Here is a 27156-nt window from a genome sequence, read left to right on the forward strand (position 1 = left end):
ACCTAACCGGCACATTTTTGGGCTGTGGGAGGAAACCGGAGGACCTGGAGGAAACCCACACAGACACAGGGAGAATGTGCAAACAGGCAGTGACCCAAGCCAGGAATCAAGTCCAGCTCCCTAGCGCTATGAGGCAGCAATGCTAACCACTCTGCTACCCCTAAAGTTCAATTTTACATAAAATGAACATTCATGATGTGATAGCAGCCAACGGCATCTTTGTGTGTGTGTACAGTCACATCTCCAGGGAAACTGTGACCTGTATTTTTTTTACCAGAAGGCAATATTGATCTTTTAATCTTGTTTGCTGTTTCCAAAAGAATCCACAAATGGATCTTTAACCTGCAGTAACTAAGATCTCCCCTGATTCTGATGTGGTTGCACAGTCAAGCTAATGATTAATAATGTGTTTAAGAAGACTAAATCAAACTAGTCACAGAGATCAACAAACTAGACCTATAGCTAAATGTTGTTTTATCACGTTGAAAGATATGTAAATAAATTGAAATTAGTCATCTTTTTCATACCAAAACTGGTTAAACTGGAGTGAAACTGCGCTTGCAAAAGATATCAAAGAGCTCTTTAACGACTGGATGGTACAGGGGCACAGTGGTTAAAACTGCTGCCTCAGAGCACCAGGGGCCCTGGTTCAGTTCCGGCCTTGGATGACTGTCTGTGTGGAGTTTGCACATTCTCCCCATGTCTGTGTGGGTTTCCTCTGGTTTCCTCCAACACTCAAAATGTGCAGGTTAGGTTGACTGGCCACGCTAAATTAATGTTAGTGTCAGGGAGATTAGCAGGGTAAATACGTGGGGTTAGGGCCTGGGTGGGATTGTTGTTGGTACAGGTTTGATGGGCTGAATGGCCTCCTTCTGCACTGTAGGGATTCTATGATTCTAGAATAGGTTATAATTTGGTTTACTCATGTTGGAAAGAAAAATGCTCATTATCAAGATATCGAGGTGCTTAAAAATACCCCCTGGTCAATTGGGAGTCATACTAAACCAGCAGTAAAAGATGGTTAGAAAACTCCTCAGTACAGCATTTTGGTTTTTTGGATCGATGATTAAACCCTGAAAACAAGTTATGTGGTTTGTATGAAATGCAAGTGCAAGTAGCAGAAACCTGTGTCTACATCAAGGCAGCCAAGCACACTTTAGCCTCAGTTTTCACAGTCTGAGCACTCCAGGAACAAAATGATAGTGTACAATACCACTGACTCCTTCCTGCTCCACTCATCACCATTTACTGCCTTCACAAGGTGGGAGGGTAGAGGCACCTGTATCGTACGAGAAGCTGGAAAGAAGCACTTGGAGAAGGTGATGGTTGTGCAAGTGTTAGGATGTGATTTGGGATAGTTTTTAATATTGGTGTGAAGAGGTGAGTATTGGTGTGAATGAGATGTTTGGAATGAGAAAGAGAGGTGTTGCATTGGGGCCTTTTGGTTGGGTGCTGAAGAATATGATGGGAGGGAGGAAATTATTGAAAGAGAAAGGGTGATGAAAGGCCTGTTGGCAGGTGTCATTGAAAGCCATGGAGAGTTGAGCGCTGTAGGATCATTGAAGCGCTTCCTAAACTAAGTCCAGTCCCCTGGGGGTGATACTGTTGGCAATCTTCCTCTCATCCACCTCTATCCAGCCTGCTGGGTAGTTGCACTGGTGATGATCCTACCATGCTAGAGAAGTGTGTACCACTCCTTTCTCTGACATCCTCCACTGTGACCTTCTGAAAATCCAGGAGCAACCCCCCAACTCATTACAGCCGACAGAATTCAACGCAAAATTAACAACCAGAACTCAACCTTGTTTTAAACATTGCAGTCTTTTAACTAGTTCCAGGATGATCCACTTTGAAAAGTTGCACTGCAGGTAGGCTGCATATTTTCTGATATGATCAGATGGGGACGCCATCAGTCAGATTAAAATAAGGTCCGGATGTTAATATCACTTGGCCTTTGTGTTGGTGTTATGACAGCAGCTTGTCACCTTCCCTACCTGCCCTGTATTAAAACCAAGGTTTAGAATTCAGGGATAATCAGACATTTTTCTGTTTTGCATTCACTGGACGGATGGTGGGCAGAGAACTCACTACGTCCACCCAATGGTTGCAGGAGGTGCAAACCATTTGATTTTGTCAAGCATCGATTGAAATTTGGGGAGAGCTAGCTGCCAGAACTAAACATACACCCATGTGGGCAGCTTGCCCAATAAGAAGGGGGATTCTTCCTCAGGCTACGGCTGCTGAAATGGGGGCGGCACGGTGGCACAGTCGTTAGCGCTGCTGCCTCACAGCGCCAGGAACCCAGGTTCGATTCTCAGCTTGGATCACTATATTGAGTCTGCACATTCTCCCCGTGTCTGCGTGGGCTTCCTCTGGGTGCTCCGGTTTCCTCCCACAGTCTGAAAGATGTGCGGGTTAGGTGCATTGGCCATACTAAATTCTCCCTCAGTGTACCTGAACAGGCTCTGGAATGTGGCGACTAGGGGATTTTTACAGTAACTTCATTGCAGTGTTAATGCAAGGCTACTTGTGACACTAACAAATAAATCCTGAGGAGATAAGCAGTCAGGGACCTCCAGCTTTGAAAGGCATTTATTTTGATAGGTGAACAGCAGGAAGGAGGTCTTGTTCCTCAGTGCTAGATCCCGAGTCAAATAAGTATAAGTAAGTTTATTTATTAGTCACAAGTAAGGCTTACATTAACACTGCAATGAAGTTACTGTGAAATTCCCCTAGTCGCCACAGTCTGCCGCCTGCTCGGGTCAATGCACCTAACCAGCACATTTTTCAGAATGTGGGAGGAAACCGGAGCACCAAGAGGAAACCCACGCAGATACGGGGAGAACATGCAAACTCCACACAGCCAGTGACCCAAGCCAGGAATCGAACCCGGGTCCCTGGTGCTGTGAGGCAGCAGTGCTAACCACTGTGTTACCATGCCGCCCTGAAACACTAATAGGTAAAATAGAAACGCTCATAGGTAAAAAAAACAAAATAGATAAATTCTGATTTTTAACATTCAATGTTTCTTGGGTCAGAGCTAGGTGTTTACACCAATTCTAACAGCTTTAATGGATAATACAGCACAGAGGGACAGTGCAGCACGATGGAGTGCCAATTCATGTGCACCATTGTGTGAGAATATTGCAATCCCTGTATTTGTTGAGTTCACAATTCACTGAGTAGGAATGGCTGGAATCAAAGTTGTAGCATCTTAGACTTTGTGATGGATGGTGAGACATCATTGAAGTTTAGGGAGAAATTAGTGTGTTTTTTATTCATTCATGTGATGTGGGCTTCGCTGGCTAGGTCAGCATTCCTTGCCCATCTGTAATTGCACTTGAGAAGATGGTGGTGAGCTGCCTTCTTGAACCGCTGCTGTGCTGTTGGGGAAGGAGCTCCAGGATTCTGCCCAGTGGCAGTAAAGGAACAGCAATATATTCCCCTGGTGCATGGTTTGGAGGGGAACCTCCAGGTGGCTATGTTCCCAGGCATCTGTTGTTCCTGTCCTTCTAGATGGTAGTGGTTGTGGGTTTGGATTGTGTTGTCTAAGGAGCTTTGATAGGTTTCTGTAGTGCATCTTGTAGGTGGTACAAATGACTGCCACTGTTGGTGTTGGTGTTGGTGCCGGAAGGAGCGAATGTTTGTGAAAGGGATGCCAATCAAGTGGGTTGCTTTGCCCTGGTTGCTGTCAAGCCTCTTAAGTGTTGTTGAAGCTACACTTTGCCAGGCAAGGAGAGAGTATTCCATTACACTCCTGACTTGTGTCTTGTGGATAGGTTTTGGGGAGTCAGGAGGTGAGTTCTCGCCACAGGATTCCTAGCCTCTGACTTGCTGTTGTAGCCACAGTATTTGTATGGCTAGTCCAGTCCAGTTTTTGGTCAATGGTAACACCCAGGATGTTGATAATGGGAGATTCAGCAATGGTAATGCCATTGAATGTCAAGGGGCAATGGTTAGATTCTCTCCTGTTGGAGATGGTAATTGCCTGGCACTTGTGTGGCATGTATGTTACTTGCACTTGTCAGCCCTGGATATTGTTCAAGTCTTCTTGGAGGGGGGGGGCGGGGGGGGGGGAATCTAAACAAGCCTGTAAGGCCGTCTGCAGAGTGGTCAGGCACCATTTTACAAGGATGTCCCAATCTCACTGTACATGGGAGAACCCCCTCTCTCCTTCCCCCAGCCCCCGCCCAACCATCAGGACACCTCCCGCCAGACATCAGGACCCCACCCACCGGCAGCATGTTTCCCACCCCCTCCCCAACACAGGTCATCAGCATTGAGGCCCTCCTGATAGATCTCCCTGCCTGACCCCTGACATGCACCCCCATTGTGAGCCCCAACATGTCCCCATCATGACCCCCTTCCTGCTCCACTCCTGCAGACCCCCCCATCATAGCCCCCCACTCAGGCCCCACATCTATTCAGATCACACTCCCTTGGCACTGTCCCGGCACCCTGGCAGTGCCCAACTGGCACTTCTGGCATGCCCAGTGGGCACAGCCAGGTTGCCTTGTGGCCACTGCCAGGATGCCGGTTGGGCAATGCTATGTAGGGGCTTTAATGGGCTCTAAGCCCAATGGCATGGCCTTCGTGCCTGGTCTTCATCGGTGGAGACCAGTAGTGATTCACGTCTTTCTTATGCTGTGCTTGAAGGTCGGAACGTCCCAGGTGCTGAGAGAATCTAGCGTCAAATGGTGTTTGCATATTTAAATGCTGCTTTTCTGGCTGAGATCCAATTTGCACCATTGGAAAGGGACCAGGATCATTTCAAATTGGTTGGTGCTGGGCGTTGTGGTGATATAAACAGGGCCTAGTTTTAAGGCTGATAAAATTGGATACCCTAAATTAAAGATTTGGGCATATTAAAGACAAACAGTCAAACCTCAGGCAGGCCAATTATACAAATACACAAACGTGTCTGAGCCTGACCCATCAACCACCCATCAAAGGTCGTTACACTCTACTTGATACTTAGCAGGAGATCATTGCACCCCATTGAAATGCACCAGCCTATTGTTAGAAGCCCAGATCGGGCCAGACTTTCCGTCACCGAAAGTGCCTGGGAGATGGGACACCTGGGGGGGGGGGGCGGACCCTGGTGTCCTGTCAGGCAGACAGCACGAAACCCACTGGGTATTGGAACCCCCTCCTGGGGCCTCATTGGCCGGAAGCCAGAGAAGTTTCTGGAAAGGCAAGCAGGCTGGGGGATAAAGGGACACACTTTGAGAGACCAGCAGCGAAGACTCGACAAATGAGGCGGCCTTGCCCATTCGGAAGACTGACCGAAGAAGGAAGGAAGGAAGAAGCTGCCATCGAGACTCACCTTCGTGACGACGGACCAGAGAGACTCAGAGAATCGGGCCTGCAGTTCAACCAAACCATCTTTACGGGTAGTATACTTGAATCTGCTGGGGTATCCTCTTGTTTTATGTGGATAATTTATTAATAAACTTGTTGAACCTTTACTTGTGTTTGTCCTTTGTCCATCTTGCAAATAAGGACACCGGGGTAAAACCTTGGAGTAAGTAAACTGGTTGAAAGTATCTGAGAATTAACAGGTACAACAGCGTGAAACTGATTTTTAGGCCTGAGCTCTATTTTTCAGGATCGTGGTGAGGTTAGAAAATCACCCCCCAGATTCTTATTGAATTCAAATTTCACCATCTGCCATGGTGGGATTGAAACCCAGGTCCCCAGAGCATTACCCTGGGTCTCTGAATTACTAGTCCAGCGACAATACCACTATGCCACTGCCTCCCCCAAGTGCCACTTGATAATACTGTTGATTATCCCTTCCATCTCCTTACTGATGATTGGGAGCCGATTGGTGGGGTGGTAATTGACTGGTTGGGCTTGTCCTGTATATTGTGTACAAGATGCGAAGATGCCAGCGTTGGACTAGGGTAAGCACAGTAAGAAGTCTCACAACACCAGGTTAAAGTCCAACAGGTTTATTTGGCAGCACAAGCTTTCGGAGAGCTGCTCCTTCATCAGGTGAGTGAGGACTTGTCAACTTGTAGGACTTGTATTGTGTACAAGACATACTTGGGCTATTAGACATACATTGCTGAATAGATGCCAGTGTTGTAACTGCACTGGAACAGCTCAGCTAGGGGCAAGCAAGTTCTGCAGCACAAGTTTTCAGTCCTATTGCTGGAGTATTGTCAGGGCCCACATGCTTTGCAATATCTAGTGCCTTCAGCCATTCCTTGATATTACATTGAGTGAATCAAATTGGGGGCCTCTGGTGGAGGCTGAGATGGATCATCCACTCAGCACTTCTGGCTAAAGATTGTAGCAAATGTCTCAGCCTTACGTTTTGCTCCTCCAGCATGATGTGGGTATTTATCAAGCATCCTGCTCCAGTGAGTTGTTGGTCTGATCCAATAGATCTGATCCATTGGGATCACTTAACTCTATCACTAGCTGCTTATGCTGTTAGGCATGCAAACAATCCTGTATTGTACTGTCACCAGTTTGACACCTCATTTTTATGTATGCCTGATGCTGCTCATTGAACCAGGAGGCTTGGTGGTAATGGTACAGTGGGGGATATGCCAAACCACAAGGTTACAGATTGCAGTTGAGTATAATTCTGCTGCTGCTGATCTGCTCAAAATCTATCTGATTTAGCACAGTGATGGTGCCACACAACACAATGGAATGTACCATCAACATGAAGATGGGACTATGCGCTGTTCGCTCCTATTGATACTGTCATGGTTAGATGTATCTGTGACAAGTAGATTGGTGAGGATGAGATCAAATAGGTCTTTCCCTCTTGTTGGTCCCCTCACCACCTGCTGCAGACCCAATCTACAACCATGGCCTGTAGAACTCAGTCAGCCAAATTAGTAGTGGTGCTACCAAGCCATTCTTGGTAATGTACATTGAAGTTCCCTATCCAGAGAACATTATCTATGCTACCACCATCAGTGCTTCCTCCAAGTAGTGTTCAACATGGAGTGGTACTGAGTCATCAACTGGGAGGGTACAGGATGCGATAATCAGCAGGTTTCCATGCCTATGTTTGAACTGCTACTATGAGATTTAATAGCAGAATTGATGTTGAGAACTCTCTCCCAGCTGTATAGCACTGCACTGCCACCACCTTTGCTGGGTCTGTCCTGCTGGTGGGAGGGGCCATTCAGAAGATTAGTGATATTGGCTGTAAAGTATGATTCCATCAGTACAATTATGTAAGCCTGCTGTTTGACTAGTCTATGTCTATCAATTTTGGCACAAAAGGAGGATTTTGCAAGGTCAACAGGACTGGGTTTGCAATTATTTCTGGTGGCTAGGTCAATGCTAGATGGTCCATCTGCTTTCATTTACATGTTGGCTTTGTCACGGTTGGATACAGCTGAGCATTGTGCTAGACTATTACATACCAGGTAAAGGACGTCGTGAATAAGGTGGGTTTTTATAATGATGGTTATCCAAATTTGATTTTTTTAAAAATATTGAATTCAGATTTCTGCGTCCCCAGAAACCCTGGCCGCAATTCTCCCATTGCGACCTGCAACTTTTCTGTCGGGTCACGGTGGGAGACGTGCATCTGCAGCCTTGAACAGGGATTTGCACATATGCCAGATGAACAGTTGCTTATCAGACCACACTGGAAACTGGTAGGAAGCTTGGTAAGTAATTTAAATCTTTTCTGCATGTATATGTGTTCATTTTCGGGACTACCCCACCAGGAGTATTTCATTCCGGCGAGGTTCAGACTAGCTCCCCACATTTGGACAACTAGCGGGAGAGCCTGCCGGAATGAAGGGGGCAATTGGGGCCTGTGGTCCCTGGGCATGGGCACTCTGGCAGTACCAGCCTGTGCCCCTGGCACTGTAAGTCTCACAACACCAGGTTAAAGTACAACAGGTTTGCTTGGTAGCAAATACCATAAGCTTTCGGAGCACAGCTCCTTCATCAGATAGAGTGGATACCTGTTCTCCAACAGTACACAAACACAGAAGTCAAGTTACAGAATACTAATTAGAATGCAAATCTCTACAGCCAGCCAGGTCTTAAAGGTACAGACAATGTGGGTGGAGGGAGCATTCAACACAGGTTAAAGAGATGTGTATTGTCTCCAGACCGAACAGCTAGTGAGATTCTGCAAGATCAGGGGGAAAGCTGTGGGGGTTACTGATAATGTGACATAAATCCAACATCCCGGTTTAGGCCGTCCTCATGTGTGCGGAACTTGGCTTTCAGTTTCTGCTCAGCAACTCTGCGCTGTCGTGTGTCGTGAAGGCCGCCTTGGAGAACATTTACCTGTGACTGCTGAAGTGCTCCCCCACATGGAGAACAGTCTTGCCTGGTGATTGTCGAGCGGTGTTCATTCATCCGTTGTCGTAGCGTCTGCATGGTCTCCCCAATGTACCATGCCTCAGGACAGGGCAGTGCCAAGGGGTGGGGCCCCACTGTCACTCTGCATTGGGATCGGTCTGGGATAGAGGGCAGTGAGTGGGGTGGGTTGGGCCTGGACATCAGGGCACTCTGGGGCAGAGGGGTTTGGGGCTGGCAGTCGTCCTGGGCCAGCCAGCAAACAAGAGATTGACAGTTTAGGGCCACTGGGCATGCACAGAGCGCCAGGACTGTCAAACTCTGGTGTGAAAAGAACCCTGCCTTCCTGGGTTTTTAAAATGAGATTCAGTGCACAGCAGGTTCAATTGAGGCATTCAAGAGGACAATAGATAATTATCTGAATATAAACAATGTGCAAAGGTACAGGGAAGAGGCAGGAGAATGGCACGGTCATAATGCTCCTTGGGAGAGTGGGTGCAGACAAGATTGGCCAAATGGCATCCTTTTGCACCATAACAATTCTGTGACTGAGTGCACTTTCCATAGTTGAAATCGGAGACATTTTTAATGTAGCTTTTTAGTTAATTTGTTTCATATAAAATAGCTTGTGAAATGTTATACATAGAAGTATAGAAGCTCCAAGTCTTGTCCACTAACACCAAACTATACTTCAAAAGCACATTCCAGAAGAGTACAGGTGTGTGCGCAAGCAATTGCAACTGGGTTCTTTAAATGACTAAAGGATTAAGGTGTTCAACTTCAGTGAAGCCCACTTATGCTAAAAAGCTCTTGAAACACTCACTGATTCTCCATACCGAAAATGAGATTGGATGACAAAGCCTATTGTATATTGTGTTGCCTTTTTATTCATTTCCCTATTGCAAGCAGAATAAAAATTAGGCACAATGAATGGAAATTTAGGTCAGTACTTACTAGACCTTCATAATCACTGGAAAATCTACAATTATGCTATGCTTTTATCAGTTTAACTTGCATTGATGTTTGAGCCTCAACTCATTTTCCCCTCCACCTCCCAGCAAAAGATTCAAATGGTAGGTGGTCCTCAAAATGCAAGGATATACATCAGTCAAGGTAGCTTTGATTTATAATTTAAGGAAAACCCAAATCACCAGACATTCCTCATCAATTGTTGCTCACTGCAATCAGAATCCCTACAGTACAGGAGGCTGCTATTTGGCCCATCGAGTCTGTACCAACCACAAGCCCACCCAGACCCTTATTCCTGTAACCCCACACATTAACCCTGCTAATCCCCCTGACACCAAGGGTCAATTTAGCATGGCCAATCCACCTAACCCACACATCTTTGGACTATGGGAGCAAACCCACGCAGACATGGGAGGACATGCAAATTTCACACAGACAGTGACCCGAGGCCAGAATTGAACCCGGGTCCCATCAACACTACATTTTGTGCTTTGGTATGGAGATACTGAAAAGACCACATGGGGCGGCACGGTAGCACAGTGGTTAGCACTGCTGCTTCACAGCTCCAGGGTCCTGGGTTCAATTCCTGGCTCGGGTCACTGTCTGTGGGGAGTTTGCACATTCTCCTCGTGTCTGTGTGGGTTTCCTCCGGGCGCTCCGGTTTCCTCCCACAGTCCAAAGATGTGCAGGTTAGGTTGATTGGCCAGGTTAAAAATTGCCCCTTAGAGTCCTGGGATGTGTAGGTTAGAGGGATTAGCGGGTAAAATATGTGGGGGTAGGGCCTGGGTGGGATTGTGGTCGGTGCAGACTCGATGGGCCGAATGGCCTCCTTCTGCACTGTAGGGTTTCTATGATTCTACTGCCCATTCAGAGCTTTGATGTCACGAGGGGCCTTCTTGAAATACAGTAATCCAAGGTAAATAATGCTCAGTAGGGAAGTCAAAGACATCAGCCCAATAACAGTAAAGGGATGGCAATATGCTCAAATGTGCCTTGGAACTGATGTCCCCATGACATTCCAGCAATTGCCCTTTTCCATTGTAGGAAAGGGCATGTGACATTTGATACAAGGACAAATTTTCCCCAAAGAGATCAACTCATTTTCCACAAACAGATGAACATAACAGTTGCTCTATTTTATGTACAGCATGTACAGATAGACCAAGTGGACATTAAAAAAGTATTTGTGGAATATTGGTATGTGGGATCTTTGAGCTTGGTTAAAGATGTATATCTTGTCCACTACAAACCAGCCACTTGGTCAGATGTGTTTAGATAGCTAGCTCCCAGTAAGGTTAGAGCAGACTATTGTATTTCTATGAAATACAAAATACTGCAGGAAATCTGAAACAAAACAGAAAACGCTGGAAATATTGAGTATGCAGGCAGTATATGCAGTGAGAGAGACAGAGTTAACCTTTTATCAGAACAAAGGATAATGTTAATTTTTCCCTCAGGTGCTGCCAGACCTGAGTATTTCCAGTATTCTGTTTTTAATTGCATCTCTGGTGCTGCATTTAATGTTTTTTAAAATCTTTCAATTCATATTCAAAAAAAACTTAGTTGAGACAATTTTACCAGTTTAAAATACATTTATTGATCAAATTGAAATTACAATGTCAGCATGAAATGAATGCAATGTTTACTGTATAAATGCAAAATTCTGATCACATTATTATATAGCATTATGATACTGACTATCAAGCTAGAGTTACAACTTATATCAATTAAATCATGTACAAATTAAGTAGCATCATTCCCATTTGTGCAAAATTCAGTTACAAAATAAATAGAGGAATCCATTATACTTGGGTGGTTCGTTGATATTTGGAAATGATTGGAAACTTAAGCATGACGAGGAAAACACTTACAAGGAAGGGCTGGATTTGCAGGGGCAGAAGAGGAAAAAAAAGAGCACTTTTACCCCCCGTTACTATGTCTAACAAAAAATAAAATAGTTACACAGTCGAGGAAACTTCCTACTGAATTCTGGCAAGAATTTAAACGTATTCGCCAATGTCTAATCGCTTGTCACGGAATTTGTTCCTGGCCTTCGTTCTAGCTTTGCAAACAGCAGCGTTGTAAAAGTGCTGAAAAACAGAACAATGAAAAAATTAAGGCTGAAGGTTATTTTCATTAGTTAAAAAGTACATTAAAACTTAGTTTATATTTTAACTCTACCACTTTATGTATGACAAACAAAATAGTTGGAACTAGACATGTTGGTAATCATCTGATCAGAAAATCTAACATTTCATTGCCATCCAGGCAACTGCTCTTCCAAAATACTGACTTACTCAGCCTTTCATTTTCTCCAAATTACATTCTTAAAAAAGAATGTTGACAATCTATTTTTTTTTAAAAATAAAATGTGAATGCATTATTTTTTGCCTTACCCGTTCAACACGAGAAGTTTTGGTTGCTTTGAGTGTAGCTGCATCAAGCAACAGTGGTGGTCCTAGCTCAAATACACTGCGCACAAATTCATTAGCCTGTTGAACAAAGACATCAAAAGCCTTTTAGCTCCCACAAAAACAGTTTAGTCATGTTGACCAAAGAGGTCACTAGGCAACAAGTCACTAGGCAACAAAGATTCAAAATTTACAATCGCCTCATTCATAGTTTCACAATGCCATTTATATGCCTGGTGAATACAGTGGAAGGCTTTATTGCACAAAACAATTAATGTTCAATCATAGAAAATAGAGTATCAAACATTGAGAATATTCTGGGGTATTTACAGAACAAAATAAATTGTGAGATTGTCAGATCTTTACACCATCACTAGCCGAGTGAGTAACTAGGCAACCCACTCAGAAGCCTCTGCCGATTGTACAACAGCAAAGAGAAGCTGAGTCACATTTTGCTGGAGAAGAATGCCACCACTCCACTCGGAGCCATTTATAGCTTCAAACTATTTATCTTGTGCCCCCCAAGTGATTTGGACATGACAAGACACTCACAAACTAGCTTCTACCACCCAAAAGTAAAGTCCATCATGGTCACAATTTTCTTCCTGCCAATGACTCTAAAGTTAATGCATAATTAATTTCATCCTCTCTTCCTCAGCTTCAGATTGTGAGCCACCAACTCCAACTGGAATGTCTCCATGGGCATAATTAAGCTCATGTCCTCCCACCTTCAAGCAACTCAGCTGGCCAACCCCTTTGTGGTACAGTGGTTAGCACTGCTGCCTCACAGCACCAGGGACCTGGGTTCAATTCCCAGCTTGCATCACTGTGCAGAATCTGCACATTCTCCAGTGTCTGCATAGGTTTCCTCTGGGTGCTCTGGTTTCCTCCCACAGTCCAAAAAATGTGCTGGTTAGATGCACTGGCTGTGCTAAATTCTCCCTCCGGTGTACCCAACCATGCGCCGGAATGTGGCGACTAGAGGATTTTCACAGTAACTTCACTGCAGTGTTAATGTAAACCTACTTGCAACACTAAAATAAACACTTTAAAAAATCTCAGGGATCACACCAATTACTACTTGGGCAAGAGTAACTGGCACTCTAACACTATACTGTGTAGAGTAGCACCTTGCAGAAGCTGGCATATGAAAAAAACAGGAAACATGCAGAAGCTACACAATGCAAAGCAAGAAAAAAGTGAAACTTGCCACTATGCCTTTAAGGGAAAGTCAGATAAGCAAGAAGAGCAGAAGATAAACAGATATGGATCAATTGGTTTAAATCAATGTTCTTTGTGCTCTACATTATATGTAATTTAGAAGTCACCAAAGCACCAATGTGTAAAGCAAAACTACATGTTATTAGCAGGGGTGTGACTGCAGAGGTAGCAAGTTAGGTAAGCAAATAGTTTTCTGGACAGTTATAAACAGGGTCAGTAACGTATTAATGGTAGTAGAGTGCAATAACTTTTATAAGGGTAAATATTAATAAAACAAAACTTGGGCAGGGCAGAGGAAAGAGGGCTAAGCGGGCAGCGCTGAACTAGAGTAATCAAGTCATATTTCTGACAGCTTTGGTTTTTGGAAGGAACAGGCTTGGAGTCACAAAACCCCAATGTTAGTGACCTCAGTAACTGAGCACAACAGCAAACACACAAGCCTACAAAACAGTGCCCACCTACTGTTGCCTTTTGGGGCAGGAGATTAATTTGGTATTCTTTTGACTGAAATACAAAAGTCAGGATACTTACTTGTTATTCTTTGGAATGGCAAATTGGGATTTTGTTCATTCCCAATTTATCCCATCTTGGCTTAATTAGTAAGGCACTCTACATATAATTCTCATATCTTAAATGGGCGACCCCTATTGTGTGAACAGAAAGTCCTCTGGCTTGAGATTCTGACAGGAGGAAACATCCTTTTCACAGACAAGATCCTGAGGGGTCTCAATAGGGTGCATGTTTCAATCAAATCACTTATTCTTCTAAACTCCAGTGGATACAAGCCTAGATTGTCCAATCTTTCCTCAAGACAACCTGTCCATTCCTGGTATTAATTTCAAACATTGACCTGCTTCTAACACATTTAAACTCTTCTTACAGTACACAATACTCCCGAAGTGGTCTCAAGTGCCCTGGACAACTGAAACATAACCTCCCGACTCTTGTATTGAATTCCCCTCGCAAAAAAAAACTATTAGCTTTCCCAATTACTTGCATACTAGCCTTGATTCATGGATCAGTCCTGCAATCACTCAATTAGATTAGTTTTAATTCTTCCTGTCAAATGGACAATTTCACATTTGCCCACTCCCTCATGTCCTCTTCACATCTTTCCTACCCATCTTTGCATCATCAGCAAATTTAGCAACCATATCTTCAGTCCCTTCATCCAATTTTTACATAAACTGCAAAAAGCAGAGGCCCCAACACTGATCTGTGGCACACCACTTGTTATATCCTATTTGTTAGCTAGCCAATCTAACCATGCCAATGCATTATCCCCTATACCAGGAGCTTTTATCTTCTGCAACACCCTTTGACACAACACCTTATCAAATGTCTTCTGGAAATCCAGTATGACCACTAGCTCCCCATTACCCACAACACACGTTATGCATTCAAAGGACACCAATAAATGGGTTAAAAACTATTTCCTTTCTACAAAACCATGCTGTCTCTGCCCAATTGTCTTGTTTTTTTGGTAAGTGCCCTGCCATAACATCTTCAATAGCTTCTAACATTTTCTTCAAAACCGATTAAGCCAATGGCCCAGTAGTTTCCAGTTTTCCAATTCCCCTTTTAGAATAAAGGCATTTGCTATTTTCCAATCTAATGCACCCTTCCCCAGATCTATGGAACTTTGAAAAAAAAACACAACCATCTTAGCAGCCTTTTCTTTTGGGGCCCTGAGGATCTAGTCCGTCAGCCCAAACAAGCTGCTCAATGCCATTTCCCTGGTGATTGTTCCTTCCTGTCCCTGACAACCTTCCAAATCAGAAGGCCCGACCCCAAGGGATTTGACTGCTTCCAGGTACAAAGCAACAAGGCAAATATTCCCCTCTGGTGTTACAGTGCAAGTTTTGCCTGAAGCAAAGCTCCTCCAGCTACAGACACTTACTGCAGGTATGTTTGCCCTGGATCACAATGGTATCCAGAAGCTCCCACATGCTGCAGCCAAGCCATTACCTGTTCTGCTACGTATGTGTTTTAACTAAATTAGCGAAGTTTTATTTATTTTATTAATCTTGCTCAAAATCCCTGTACTATTTTAACCCTTGGAATAGTATTGACCTTAACTACTCACCTGATACTCAGCTAGCTCTTCCTTGTAGTAGAGCAACAACAAATCCCAACAGGATTTTAAAAATTAAGGAAATGAACAACACCCTCCCCTCAGAATTGCCTCAACTCCAAAACTCCCAGCACAATGTCAGTTGTCTGACATTAATGACCCCAGCTGAGGTACAGAAAAACCAGTTCAGACCATTTTCTTTAATTAGCTATCAACAGCTGTTTGCCAGTGGATAGCTTCCATCTCCCTGCTTGGGTCCCTGGCAAGATTTAGAATAGCACTTGTAGTTAAATGTTAACAAAAAAAAGCTATTTTCTAAAAATCTAATAAGATTCGCTCAACCCAAACTCCCAGCACTCTGCTGAGGTCATACTCGAGTCATAATATATGCTTGCTTCATTTCGATTAAAGTGCCCGGTTTTGTGATCAGTGATGAAACATTAGAGATGGCACATGGATTTCCCCTATTCCCAACAGCAGTTTAAATCTGGCACAAAGTCAAGGATCTCCAGGGGTTCAGCAATAATGTCAGCAAGCAGCCAATCATTGAAGTATTCGCACACAGCAAACAAGTTAAAAGCACCGAGTGTCCTTCACTTAACAGTTCAAATATTGGGAAATACGTGATTGGATAAGTATAGAAGCTTAAACAAAAATCAAAGAAACTTTGATATAAAATGTGACATCTATCATAATGGATAAATCTGACATTTCAAATACAAAATTAATTTGAGCACTTGTACAGATAATTAGCAGTAATTACGAAGCTTGTACATATTTTAAAAACCCTTTATCTCGTTCAATGAGGTTCAACTTTTTGATGGGTTTCTACAAAAGGGATTTTCACTGATTACTTAGAGTTGGCACTGACAGTCCTCAAGCACACCATCACCGCCAAGAACTTCTGGATTTTCATGTTCTTCTACTCTCATGTAGACTTTAGCATTGCTGTCAGTTTCAATGGCGTAATGACAGCAAATACTGACAGTGTTGCTAATGACAGTAAAACTGAGGGTTGAGTGCCTTTGGAACTCTGCCAGAGCTGTTGGGGGCAGACACCTTGTGTTTGAGGCCGAGATAGATAGATTTTTCAGTAAGGAAATCAAGGATTACAGGGAAAGGACAGAAAAGTGGAAGTGTCAGATTAGCCATGATCAAATTGAATGGTGGAATAGGCTCGAAGGGCTGCTCCTGTTCCAATTTCTTATGGTCTTAAAATCCAGGCCATTAAAGACATGTTATGGTGCATGCTCATTTGTTTTACTGCAAAAAAAAACATAGTTCATGGAAGTCACATTCAAAAGTGCTGGGCAAACCAAAAACAGTCAAGAAAATGGTGCTTTATCCAGATAAAATCAGCAATAATGGGTTCAAGCCTCACTCCCATGGTTTAAAGTTATAACCTAGGTCGACATTTTAAAGTTTATTTCGTTAATGTCACAAATAGACTTACATTAACACTTCAATGAAATTACTGCGAAAATCCCCCTAGTCACCACACTTCAACACTTGTTCAGGCACACTGAGGGAGAATTTAGCATGGCCAGTGCACCTAACCAGCGTGTGTTTCAGACTGGGTGTAAACCAAAGCTCCCGGAGGAAACCCTCAGACATGGAGAGAACATGCAGATTCTGCAGTGACCCAAGCCAGGAATTGAACCTGGGTCCCTGGCACTGTGATGCAGCAGTACTAACCACTGTGCCCTGTTCTAGTTTCTCTAGTCCTGTATCACGACTGCAATCCTCAGGTTATTTTACATTTGATACTATGCAAGTTGATTGAGAGCAAATAGCAATATCAAATTGGACCATCAAATTTATGGGATATTCTGCAGAACCTGGGTCTCTGGCGCTGTGAGGCAGCAGTGCTAACCACTGTGCCACCATGCTGCCCAGCCATTACTCATGCCCATGCTGTATTGGGGAAAACTTACCCACTTCTTCACTTGTAGAAAGTACGAGTCACACATCACCCCTGTGCTCACTGATCTACCTTGACTACCATTCAAGTAACTCCAATTGTAAAATTCTCACTATTTTTCAAATCTCTCCAACATCTGCCTTTCCCCAACTCCCTCCAAGATATGTGCTCATCTAATTTTGGTGTCAAGCATCCCACAATTTAAATTGCTCCACATGTGAACCATGCTTTCAGCTCTCTGGGCCCTCGGGAATTCCTTCCTTACACCCTCTGACAATCTGCCATATCACATTTGGCTTGGTGGTACATTGTGCCTAAGCAGAGTGAGATATTTTATAACATTAATGACTCTAACCTGTAGATGGAACCTTATACCAGATGCAAGCAATTCTTTGAAGGTCTCATAGGTCCGCTTTTTAACCCAGCTGTCAATATACATGCATTCGGGGCCAAATGTAATAGTTTCAGGGTCAAAGTCTCCTTCCTGTGGAAAGGAAAAAAGCCTAGTCAGATATTTATTACAACATTGAATCTTTCATGCTGATTTCAGGCCTCCACATCCCCCCAGCAAAAATTTGTCCAGAAAATTAACTCTAGTAATTCAGAGCATGCTAAACTTTCCTTCCACCTCTTGTAAGGCAAGTTTAAACAGCCAATGCTTTTGACTCAATTATACTAGAATATTCACTTCATGTTACTTGCCTGAGGGACAGAGAAAGTTAGAAATTTATTGGCTAAACAATCAAGTTTTTAAAGTTGTCACAAGTAGATTACATTAACACTGCAATGATGTTTCTGTGAAAATCCCCTAGCTGATACTCCATTGCCAGTTCAGGTGCATGGAGGGAGAATTAAGCATAGCCAATGCACTTAACCAGCACGTCTTTTGGACTGTGGGAGGAAACTGGAGCACCCGGAGGAAACCCACACAGACATGGGGAGAAGGTGCAGTGTCTGCACAGACAGTGACCAGAGCTGGGAATCAAACTCGGGTCCCTGGTGCTGTGAGGCAGCAGTGCTAACCACTGACACCAGGTTTCCTCAGAACAGCTCAGATGGGATTTAAGTATGTTCCGAAACAAACAAACCAACCAGATAACTCAGGAGTGTTGGAGAGCAGGGGTATAAAGGAAATTGTTAAATTGTTATGCTTTCCCCAACAGCTATGACATTTGACGTGACCTTCTCTGCCCCCACAACAGCTCGCCAGTGTTTACTCCTAATCCAAACTGATAGTAAATTATCAGGAGCACCAAAAACAAAGAATAAGTTAATTTACTGAACCAATACTGCCTAAAAAAAGGGAGCAAAGTAATTCAGTTTGGTCTTTGGCTTTGTAAATAAGCCCCAGGTGGAGATTAAACACAAAAATCAGCACATGCAAGCAGAAAATGATCAATATTTTAATTGTACAAAACATGCACTGGGTATTTGGATCAAAGTAAAACTTTCTGGAACCACAATTAATCTTCCTAGAAATATCTAGCAATTAAATTAACTTTTCAAAACAGGATTGGACAGGCAAATGGATTTGATAATGAAAGGCAACTATACAAGTGCAACAGAATGAACAGGGCAAACAGTTGTACTGCCTTAACCAACATGAAATTTCTGACATGTTAGCAGCACAAGGACTCAGAAGGAAACATTAGTGGGCAAGTTCAATGCCATATCAGGTACAGAATGGAGCATGAAAAAGAATTTACAAAATTGAAGACCTGATGGAATGAGACCCCCACATTTGGTATTAATTTAATTAAAGTTCATGTCATTAAAAATGTACATCTGAAATGGACAAGACTTGAGGGAAGCATAGTTGATCATTTCTGTACAGTTATAGAAACTTCAATGTGCATGTTCAATGCACGATGGTGCTGTTTTCACAGAACCATGGCAGAGCAGCACAACCTTTGGGTATCTGTGTTTGAACATTCACCTGCCCTCTCCCAAAGTTGCTGTGCCATTTTGCAGAAACATGAATGCCATTGGCCTTTTACTTCAATAGTGAATTCAGGTCCAATAGTGTCCAACAATCAAATATTTCAGCCTGTGATGCAACCATTTTTCTATGCAATCCCAAAGAGCTCAAACTCCCATATTCCTCTTTCTGCCCATTAAGCACAGGAACCCTTGCAAATGGCCAAGGGTGGAAAAGGCCATCACCAAAAATCAATAGGCTGCAGCCTAAGTAGATTTACAAAGAATCAAGACCGTTGTACTAACCAAGGCAAATATATCTTGGCAAAACTCCAAAAACTGACATCAGCTGAAGTGCTCATTTGAAAATTCAGAATGTCAAAAGATGAACTAAGTTTTGGCTCAGTGATATTAACTTCCAGACACCCTGCTCCTTATTTATTTGCGGAAAAGCTTGCCAAGTCTGGAGACAGTGTTCAAGCTGAACACTTAAGAGCATATGAAGTATTGCTGCTAACCGAGCTCTCAGCATGTACAGGAAGCTTGTGTGAGCAATTATTAAAAACCACTGCACAAAAGGCAATATCTGACGTTGCTTTGTAATGGTCAGGATTATGAAATGCATTCCCAGAAAACCTGGAATCCCAAGTAATAAAATGGAATTTCCTTCTGGAAGCCTCCATTGCCAAAGTACATTTCAGAAGCTGTTACAGCTCTCTCTGGGTCTTCCGCCTCAGTTTTTTTTAAAAAAGAAACTGTACAGTCAACGGAAGACAGACTTGTGGCTACAAAACCAGAAAATTCAGCCCAAATGCAAACTAATGAACCTTCAGCGGAACCAAAAAGTTTCAACAACCGAAATAAAATTAAGGCCCCAAGTTACTTAAATAGAAATATACCTCTACAGTCTTCAAGACATCTCTAAACACAGAGCGCTGTTTCTTCCGGTCTGTTTTAGCTCGATATTTGTTACCATCTGTAGCCAAACTTTTCAGCTTTCCACATAGGAATTCCATATCTTCATATTCAAAATCCTGTAGAAAGATTAAAAAGGTTATCATTCAATGCCTGGCAATTTACAACGTTGAAACTGTGCATGAAACTCAAATAAAAAATATGTACATCGGCATGGTCTCATTCACACTCAATGATTACAGCACAGGAGCTCATTTGGCCAGTCACATCATGCCAGCTATCATTTCCCCTTGGCCATGCAAATTTTCTTTTGAAAGAATTATTGGATCCTTTAGCACTATGCCACAACCTACATTGCTCTAGGAGTCCATACAAAGCATGAGTTCCATGAACAGCTATACATTCCATCTTTAAAGTTTGAGTTGAGGGCGCCAGTTTCTGATGAGTATTGAATGCTTCAATCTTGCAAGCTTCACTTGTTTTGATATATACTCTTCTGCAAGCAACATCCTTCTGTAGAGCTATGCAATTTAAACCTCCCAATATAGTTTAGGTGGTCAGTTGTAATTCTCAGGTGGGTGTGCATTACCCCTCAATTTTCTCCCTCCCCCAATGCATAGGCTCCTTGGTGTAGAGTTCATCTTTTAGTACCTTGCCCAAGTTGCCATCATCATGCCTTTGTGAACTTTGACAGCAAATATCAGCATGCAATTTGATGGTATGGCTATCACAACCAAGATCAACCCAGTCACCACAGATAGCATACACATATAAAAGACAAACATGATCACTAGAAGTCACTCACTTTGTTCCTGCCCATCCACGCCACCTTTCCCCCAATGTCACTACACCAGAATACTAAAGTCAACTATGTATGGTATTGCCCATGTCAAGAATAAAATCTCAGCATAAACTTGGAGCCTTCCTACTCAGTATGACTCAGCTATTGGCTTAAATTTGACAGCTTTTAACTTTTTCAATAAAAAAAGTTCCACTTGGCCACTCATCCCAGCTTTGCAGTACATTATGAAAACATTGAAAGACTTGGGCACAAGAGATCATTTGTCCCATTGCATCCACAACAGAAGAGAAAGAGCTATCCAGTCTAATTCCATCCTCCTGCTCTTTGCCTGCAGTCCATGAGTCATGTCACTCCAAGTTATATTGAATTTTTAAAAATCTCAGCTGTGATACCATTCTTCCAAGGGTCTGTGTGCCTTCAGCTCATCTGCCTTCTTCACTAGGTTCCTTGAATTGAAATATAATTGAATAACTCCCTTGTCTATTTTTTGGCCTTTGTTTTGTCTGTATTCCACACTCACTAATTCTGACTTCAATTTCCAGCTTGGTTTCCTTTTCTTCAGAATCTACGTTCAGATTCCCACCCTAAGCTAGCTAAAAGTTCCTCCAACAGCAGTCTGAACATACAAATTTGGAGGAGGCCAATCTGCCCCTCAAGCCTGCCAAAACATTCAATAAGATGGTGGCTGATCTGACTGCAATCTAACCCTCATATTCTTGCCCATCCCTGATAACCTTCACCCTTGTTAATCAAGCTTCCCCTGTCTTTTGAGCAAGACAATTCCAAAGGCTTAGGAGCCTCAAGAAAATTCTCCTCAGTCTTTAAACCCTAGTTCTAGATTCCCTGACGAGAAAAAACATCCTCGCCACACCCACCATATCAATATCCCTCAGGATCTTGTATGCTTCAAGTCATCTCTTACTCTTCCAAACTCCAGTGGATACAAGCCTAGACTATCCAACCTTTCCTCAGGACAACCCACGCATTCCTTGTAACTGCACAGTGAGGCAGAGTTTGAGATGGGAGCTTGTCAGAAAAGTATGGTGGAATTTTAATCTACATATTAGAGGGCCAATCATCCATGGTTAGCTATACAATAGTTAAAGACTGTATTAAACCAAAAAAAAACATGTAATTATGCAAAGGGAAGGTAAGAATTGAAAGAATGTAAAGAGCATCAGAAAGTTTGACAAGGTGGGAAAAACTAAGACAAGGATAGTAAGAGTTCCTATAGATATTTAAGAGAAAGTTAATCAAGTGAGCACTGGTCCTATAGAAAGTGGGTCTGGGGAATTGAAGAAAGAAAGCACTGGTGGATGTACTGTATTTAGATTATACAAATGTCTTCTGGCAAGGCTATTGCAGAAAATAAAAGCTGATAGTGTAGGGGGTAACATGTTGGCATAGACTGAAGATCAGCTGACAGCAATCAAGAAATATGCCAGCAGGGTAAATGAAATAGGATGTAGGGAAACTTGAAGTTGCAGAAGGCAAGCAATTTTTTGTTTAAAAAAAGCTTACATTTTTTTGGAGTGGCGCTGCTCAGCTAGAATATTTGCTGATTCCTTGAAGGAAAGGGTTGAAACCTATTGCACTAAACACAGCTAGTGGTTCCCAAAGGGTGTGGCATGCCACACTGGTGTGGCAAGAGGGGATGGCAGGAAGATTCAAGGACAATCAAAGAAACATTTAAACATTCATGCATAGAAACCTATAGAAGTTTCCAGATTTCATGCCATCTCTCTTTGTGTTAAGACTTAACACCAGTGTGGCGCCAGTGTGTGCATCCTTTGGGAACCACTGGTTAAGTGAACAGATGAAAAAATGGTAATCAACTGTCTTGCCCATCAAAAGGGACCTCTTTCTAAAACCCATAGCCAAGCAACATCTGAATGAAACTCCATGGAGCTGTTAACTTACTGGCAGATAAGTTAAGTCAATTATCTCAATTTGCTTTAGAGCTTCACATTTAAAATGGTTATTCACAAACCTGTTAAAATTTTAGTCCAATATCCAAAATTAAAAATACCTTGTCTTGACTAGAACAAATAGGTTTGCCAATATAGCTACAAAACACTGAGTACAAGGCAAAAAAAAAAACTTACATCGCACAAATCTCTGGCCAACTCAAATAGAAGTGCCATTGTCTCTCCAGCTGCAATCCTCATGTTCACATCACCACAAGAAAGAAGGCTGGGAAGTTTGGTCAAATGGCTGAAATATAAATCAATTGGGAAGCATTGCAACGTGTGTAAATACTAATTTGTTCTCACAACAGTACATATCCTTTTAACTTCCATATACTTTGATGATTCACTAATTAATGTTTATTTACAAAATATATTTGCAGCTGAAATTCACATTTGTCCCAAAAGTAATCAAAAGGTTAGATGTAGTGTTGCCACCAGAATAATTTATATGACAACTGCTATTTAAAAATTAAAGGAAATTCTGATTGAATGTTAACTGTGCATGATTCAATCCTCCATCAGGAATGAATTTTGTAGCAATTCTAAAGGTTACTACCAGCATGCAAAATATTGTTAATAAGATCTAAAAAAAAAAATTGATATTCTTGGCTGGTTGATTTTAAACTGTCAATTGGAAGGCAAGATTCCCCCACACAGAATTAATTCATCTAGGATACAGAAGAAAATTTTTTTGCTTACTTTATCCAGGCAATGAATCATTAAACTACTGCATTTGAATGAACATACGTTTGAAATATTTTCTTCATTAATGAAGGTGGACAAATGGTTAGCAGCAATGTCCATGCTACCAAAGTGCTGATGCCCAGAGTTATAGTTTGGTTGCTATGGAAACAATCCGTCTGATCCTCCTTTTGATAGCATGTAGTGAAGACACTCTCAAGGTAGGTCATTGTTAAATGCAGATCCTGTTGGCAATGAATTTGGTACTGTAAATTTCTGGCATCATTCTTTAAAAGGATCTACTTTATAGTCACCTATTTAGTAAAATACATTTATACTCACCTCAATATCATCAGCTGCAACATAACAGCAAACAGCCAAACTGGTAGCACACTTGAAGGAAAGCAAAAAAAAAGTGCAAGTTAGTAAGAATAGGGAACTGCTACATAGGGAAGTTGAAACAGTAGCATAGATGCAAAGAGGAGGAAACTACAAAGACAATTAACAACAAAGTTTACTTACAGCTCTCCGTGTCTGTACACTGACTGATCCGTCAGTAAGGATGGTCTTGAAAATGGGCCTCAAACTTTTGAAGACCTCTTCACTTTCAATGCTAGATCCCAGCTGAATGCAAAGAAGAGAAGCAACGCGGGCAGCAATACATTGTTCTTCACTTTTTCCTGTGTGATAAAAATGATGGTTAATCAACTGTCTGATTTCCAATTTAATCATAGATTGGACATCATTTTAATATTCTAATTAATGCCACTAGCCTTTTATTTAGAAACAGAAATTCCACAATAATCAGCAACCAAACTGAAAAGAGCCACGGTTTAATACCAAGTTCTAAACCCTCAAAAGCTCAGTTAACGGTATTGTACCACTAAATTATAGTCAGCATTAAGATCACCACTGATCTTCAAGAGACAGTCAACTTTGATTTCTTAAAATATTACCTTGCTCAAAGGAAAATTAGGAATCCTGCATCAATTACCTTTTTTCAGACAGCGCTCAATACTGTCTGTTAATGTCACCCTTCTTTCCAGAATAAAGTCATAAAGGATTTTAGAAGAGAAAGCAGACTTCAGTCCCTCTAAAGCCGGCAATCTGACCTTTGCACTGTTGAAGTAATCACACAGTTAAGTGAAAGATGTTTGAGTTCTACAATATCCTAATAAATCATAGAAACCCTACAGTGCAGGAGGCCATTCAGCCCATCGAGTCTGCACCGACCACAATCCCACCCAGACCCTACCCCCATATCCCTACATATTTACCCGCTATTCCCTCAAACCTACACATCTCAGGACTCTAAGGGGCAATTTTTTAGTTTAGCATGTTAAATGTTGTAGCAATGCCTGTTGAAACATTAATGTGCAGTACTAGTGGGTATAATTATAGCATTATAGTATTCCAAAAGTCATGTACTTCCCCATAAGGTGGTCAACCTTGGGTGTCACAGGTGACCTGTCTGACCCTGAAAGCATCATACTTCACATAGGTTACCAGCTGATGCAAACCATCAAGAATGCAAAACTTCAAGCTATTGCAGTAACTCTGCCAAATTGGAATACAGTACTGCCCAAGCAAATCAGGTCTTCAATTTTTAAGGTGTTTAAGAAATAAAAACTTGTCTGATGTAGATATAGAAATTAGCACATCCAAAATGTGCATTTTCCACAAGACCACTTAAATGTTGAAACTCTAAGGGAGCTAATACATGCCACTAACTCTGTCCCCTTTAATCTTTTGCCTTAATTTCAGCAGTAAGAGTCCACTGTACAACTGATCAGTGATCAATACAAATTGAAGGCTCACCTATTTAGTTTTGGTAGGGGGAAAAATGTGGAACAATAGTGCACTTCATTTTAAGTTGCTCCCCAGGCAGTTCCAACTGATTTAATTCACTGCAAAGAATGAGCCTCATGTCTGAGTCTTATCACAGTATATCAATGGACTAAACTACTGAAGCTATAATCCAAATGTCAAACCAATTACTGCTTATGAAATCATCATCTTCAGCTTGTACCAATGGAAAACATTTCTCAAGCATGAAGACTTAATTCCCAATGATACAAGGATTTTGATTCACCTTTTATCAAGAGTGCTGTCAATAAATCCTCTCAGTTTATATTCATAATCCTCTTGGCTTGCTTCTTCGTCAACATCTTCAATCGCTGGAAGACAGATTAGATTACCTTTGTGAGGCAGCAAGTTGCCATTTTGGTCATTAAAATAAAGTAAGCACAGTAGTTTGTCAAAAATGTTGATGCTGCTGGCCGAACGTGTAAAATAGATTACACTGCAGAGTGGTTTAGTCAAAAGATGATTGGTGGCCTGCTCCACCAGGTTCTGCATGGTCAAAAATCTGACAGTAAAGTAGTAGTTTCCTGACACTGCTTTCCATTAAATATGATGTGGAGATGCCGGCGTTGGACTGGGGTAAACACAGTAAGAAGTTTAACAACACCAGATTAAAGTCCAACAGGTTTATTTGGTAGCAAAAGCCACACAAGCTTTCGGAGCTGCAAGCCCCTTCTTCAGGTGAGTGGGAATTCTCACTCACCTGAAGGGGCTTGCAGCTCCGAAAGCTTGTGTGGCTTTTGCTTCCATTAAATAGTCAGCACATTGTGTACTCCCAGTGTGGCTCAACTTGAAAAAATGTTATTGCTAACTCGAGAATCTCAAAATGCAAAAAAGAAATAGTGCAGGCTTCCTCATTCCTTGATTGCAGTTCCAAGTTACTAATAAATTGGATAGCTGCAATTTCCATGTGGAATTTATACTTGTAATTAAATGAGGAATAAAGATGCAAGAACTGAAGTGGAAATCAATAGTAATAAGTCTGGAGTAGTTGGGATGTTCAGAAGGAATTCAACTGTATTTGCAGTTACATGAAAAAGATGAGGGGGGAGGAATTTGCCCATCCTGCCTGCCTGGGGTGGGGGGGTGGGGGGGGGGGGGGGGGGGAGAAAGGAGGAACCATGCAAAGATTGGTTGACCTTGGGCATGGTTCTCTGGTTTTGGTGAGTGCGCCCAGAAAATCCCACCCAAAATGTTTTATAACAATCAAAAACCATAACAGAAGAACAGGCGATCTTAGATCACTAGACTCTTAATCCAGATGTTCTGGGGACCTGGGCTCAAATCTCACCTCAGCAGATAGTGGAATTTGAAGTCAAATTTTTTTTAAAGATCTGGAATTAAGCATCTGATTAAAACATTTGTTGAAAAAACCCATCTGGTTCACTCATGTCCTTTAGTGAAGAAAATCTGCTGTCCTTACCTGATCTGGCCTACATGTGATTCTAGAGCCACAGCAATATGGCTGACTCAACTGCCCTCCAAGGGAACTAGGGATGGGCAATTAATGCTGGCCAGCTAGCGATGCCCATGCCCCATGAATGAATAAAAAAGTTACAGGCCAAGTACATTCCAAAAGAGGGAACCAAAACCAGGACTCCTTGGATGCAGAGGGGGAGGGTAGGGTACATGATCCAGATCAGATAAAAAAGGGCCAAATACAAGTGCAGTACCATTACAAGGGGAAGTGTAAAGAAAAATAAGATTGGCAAAAAGAACAGAACGGCAGCTAACAAAGTGTAACCCAAAAACCTTCTAGTATGTAGATAGTAAACAGGTAGACAGATGCAGAGTGCGCGCTATTAGGGACAAATAAGGTGACATGCTTGGAGGTACTAGGCAAGACTGGAATACCAAAAGGATTAGTCAAAGTGGAGATGTAGAAATAATAGTTGTGAGAAAATTGATAGGTGGGAAGTACTGGAAAGACTGGCTATGCTAAGTGGCTTGCATCACAGGTTGCTAAAGGTACTGAAGGTGCAAAAAGGGCTTGCCATAATCTTCAGATCTTGCCGAGGTACAGGGCACAGGGGAGTGCCTGGTGTTGGAATGTGGCAGTTCTCAGAGGACAGGCAAGTTTAAGAAAATACCTGGAAGTGAGGTTATATTCAAATTTTATTAAA

At 42.3% G+C, this 27156-nt stretch overlaps 1 protein-coding gene across 1 annotated transcript in view; it reads right to left on the reverse strand.

Annotated features, from left to right (window-relative positions):
• Window positions 1–10833: 10833 nt before the first annotated feature.
• Window positions 10834–27156, reverse strand: part of ifrd1 (interferon-related developmental regulator 1) — a 34574-nt gene continuing 18251 nt past the window's right edge. Inside the window, exons 3-12 of the mRNA XM_078219899.1 lie at window positions 25263–25347; window positions 24165–24289; window positions 23693–23850; window positions 23513–23563; window positions 23237–23415; window positions 22625–22733; window positions 19702–19836; window positions 17241–17369; window positions 11655–11750; window positions 10834–11348 (exon numbers count right to left, since the gene is read on the reverse strand). Coding sequence (XP_078076025.1) covers window positions 11259–11348; window positions 11655–11750; window positions 17241–17369; window positions 19702–19836; window positions 22625–22733; window positions 23237–23415; window positions 23513–23563; window positions 23693–23850; window positions 24165–24289; window positions 25263–25347 — 1157 coding nt within the window. The 3' untranslated portion in view covers window positions 10834–11258. The remainder of the gene's footprint in view (window positions 11349–11654; window positions 11751–17240; window positions 17370–19701; window positions 19837–22624; window positions 22734–23236; window positions 23416–23512; window positions 23564–23692; window positions 23851–24164; window positions 24290–25262; window positions 25348–27156) is intronic.

Source organism: Mustelus asterias, chromosome 9 (assembly GCF_964213995.1).
Source record: "Mustelus asterias chromosome 9, sMusAst1.hap1.1, whole genome shotgun sequence".
NCBI classification, from domain to species: domain Eukaryota; kingdom Metazoa; phylum Chordata; class Chondrichthyes; order Carcharhiniformes; family Triakidae; genus Mustelus; species Mustelus asterias.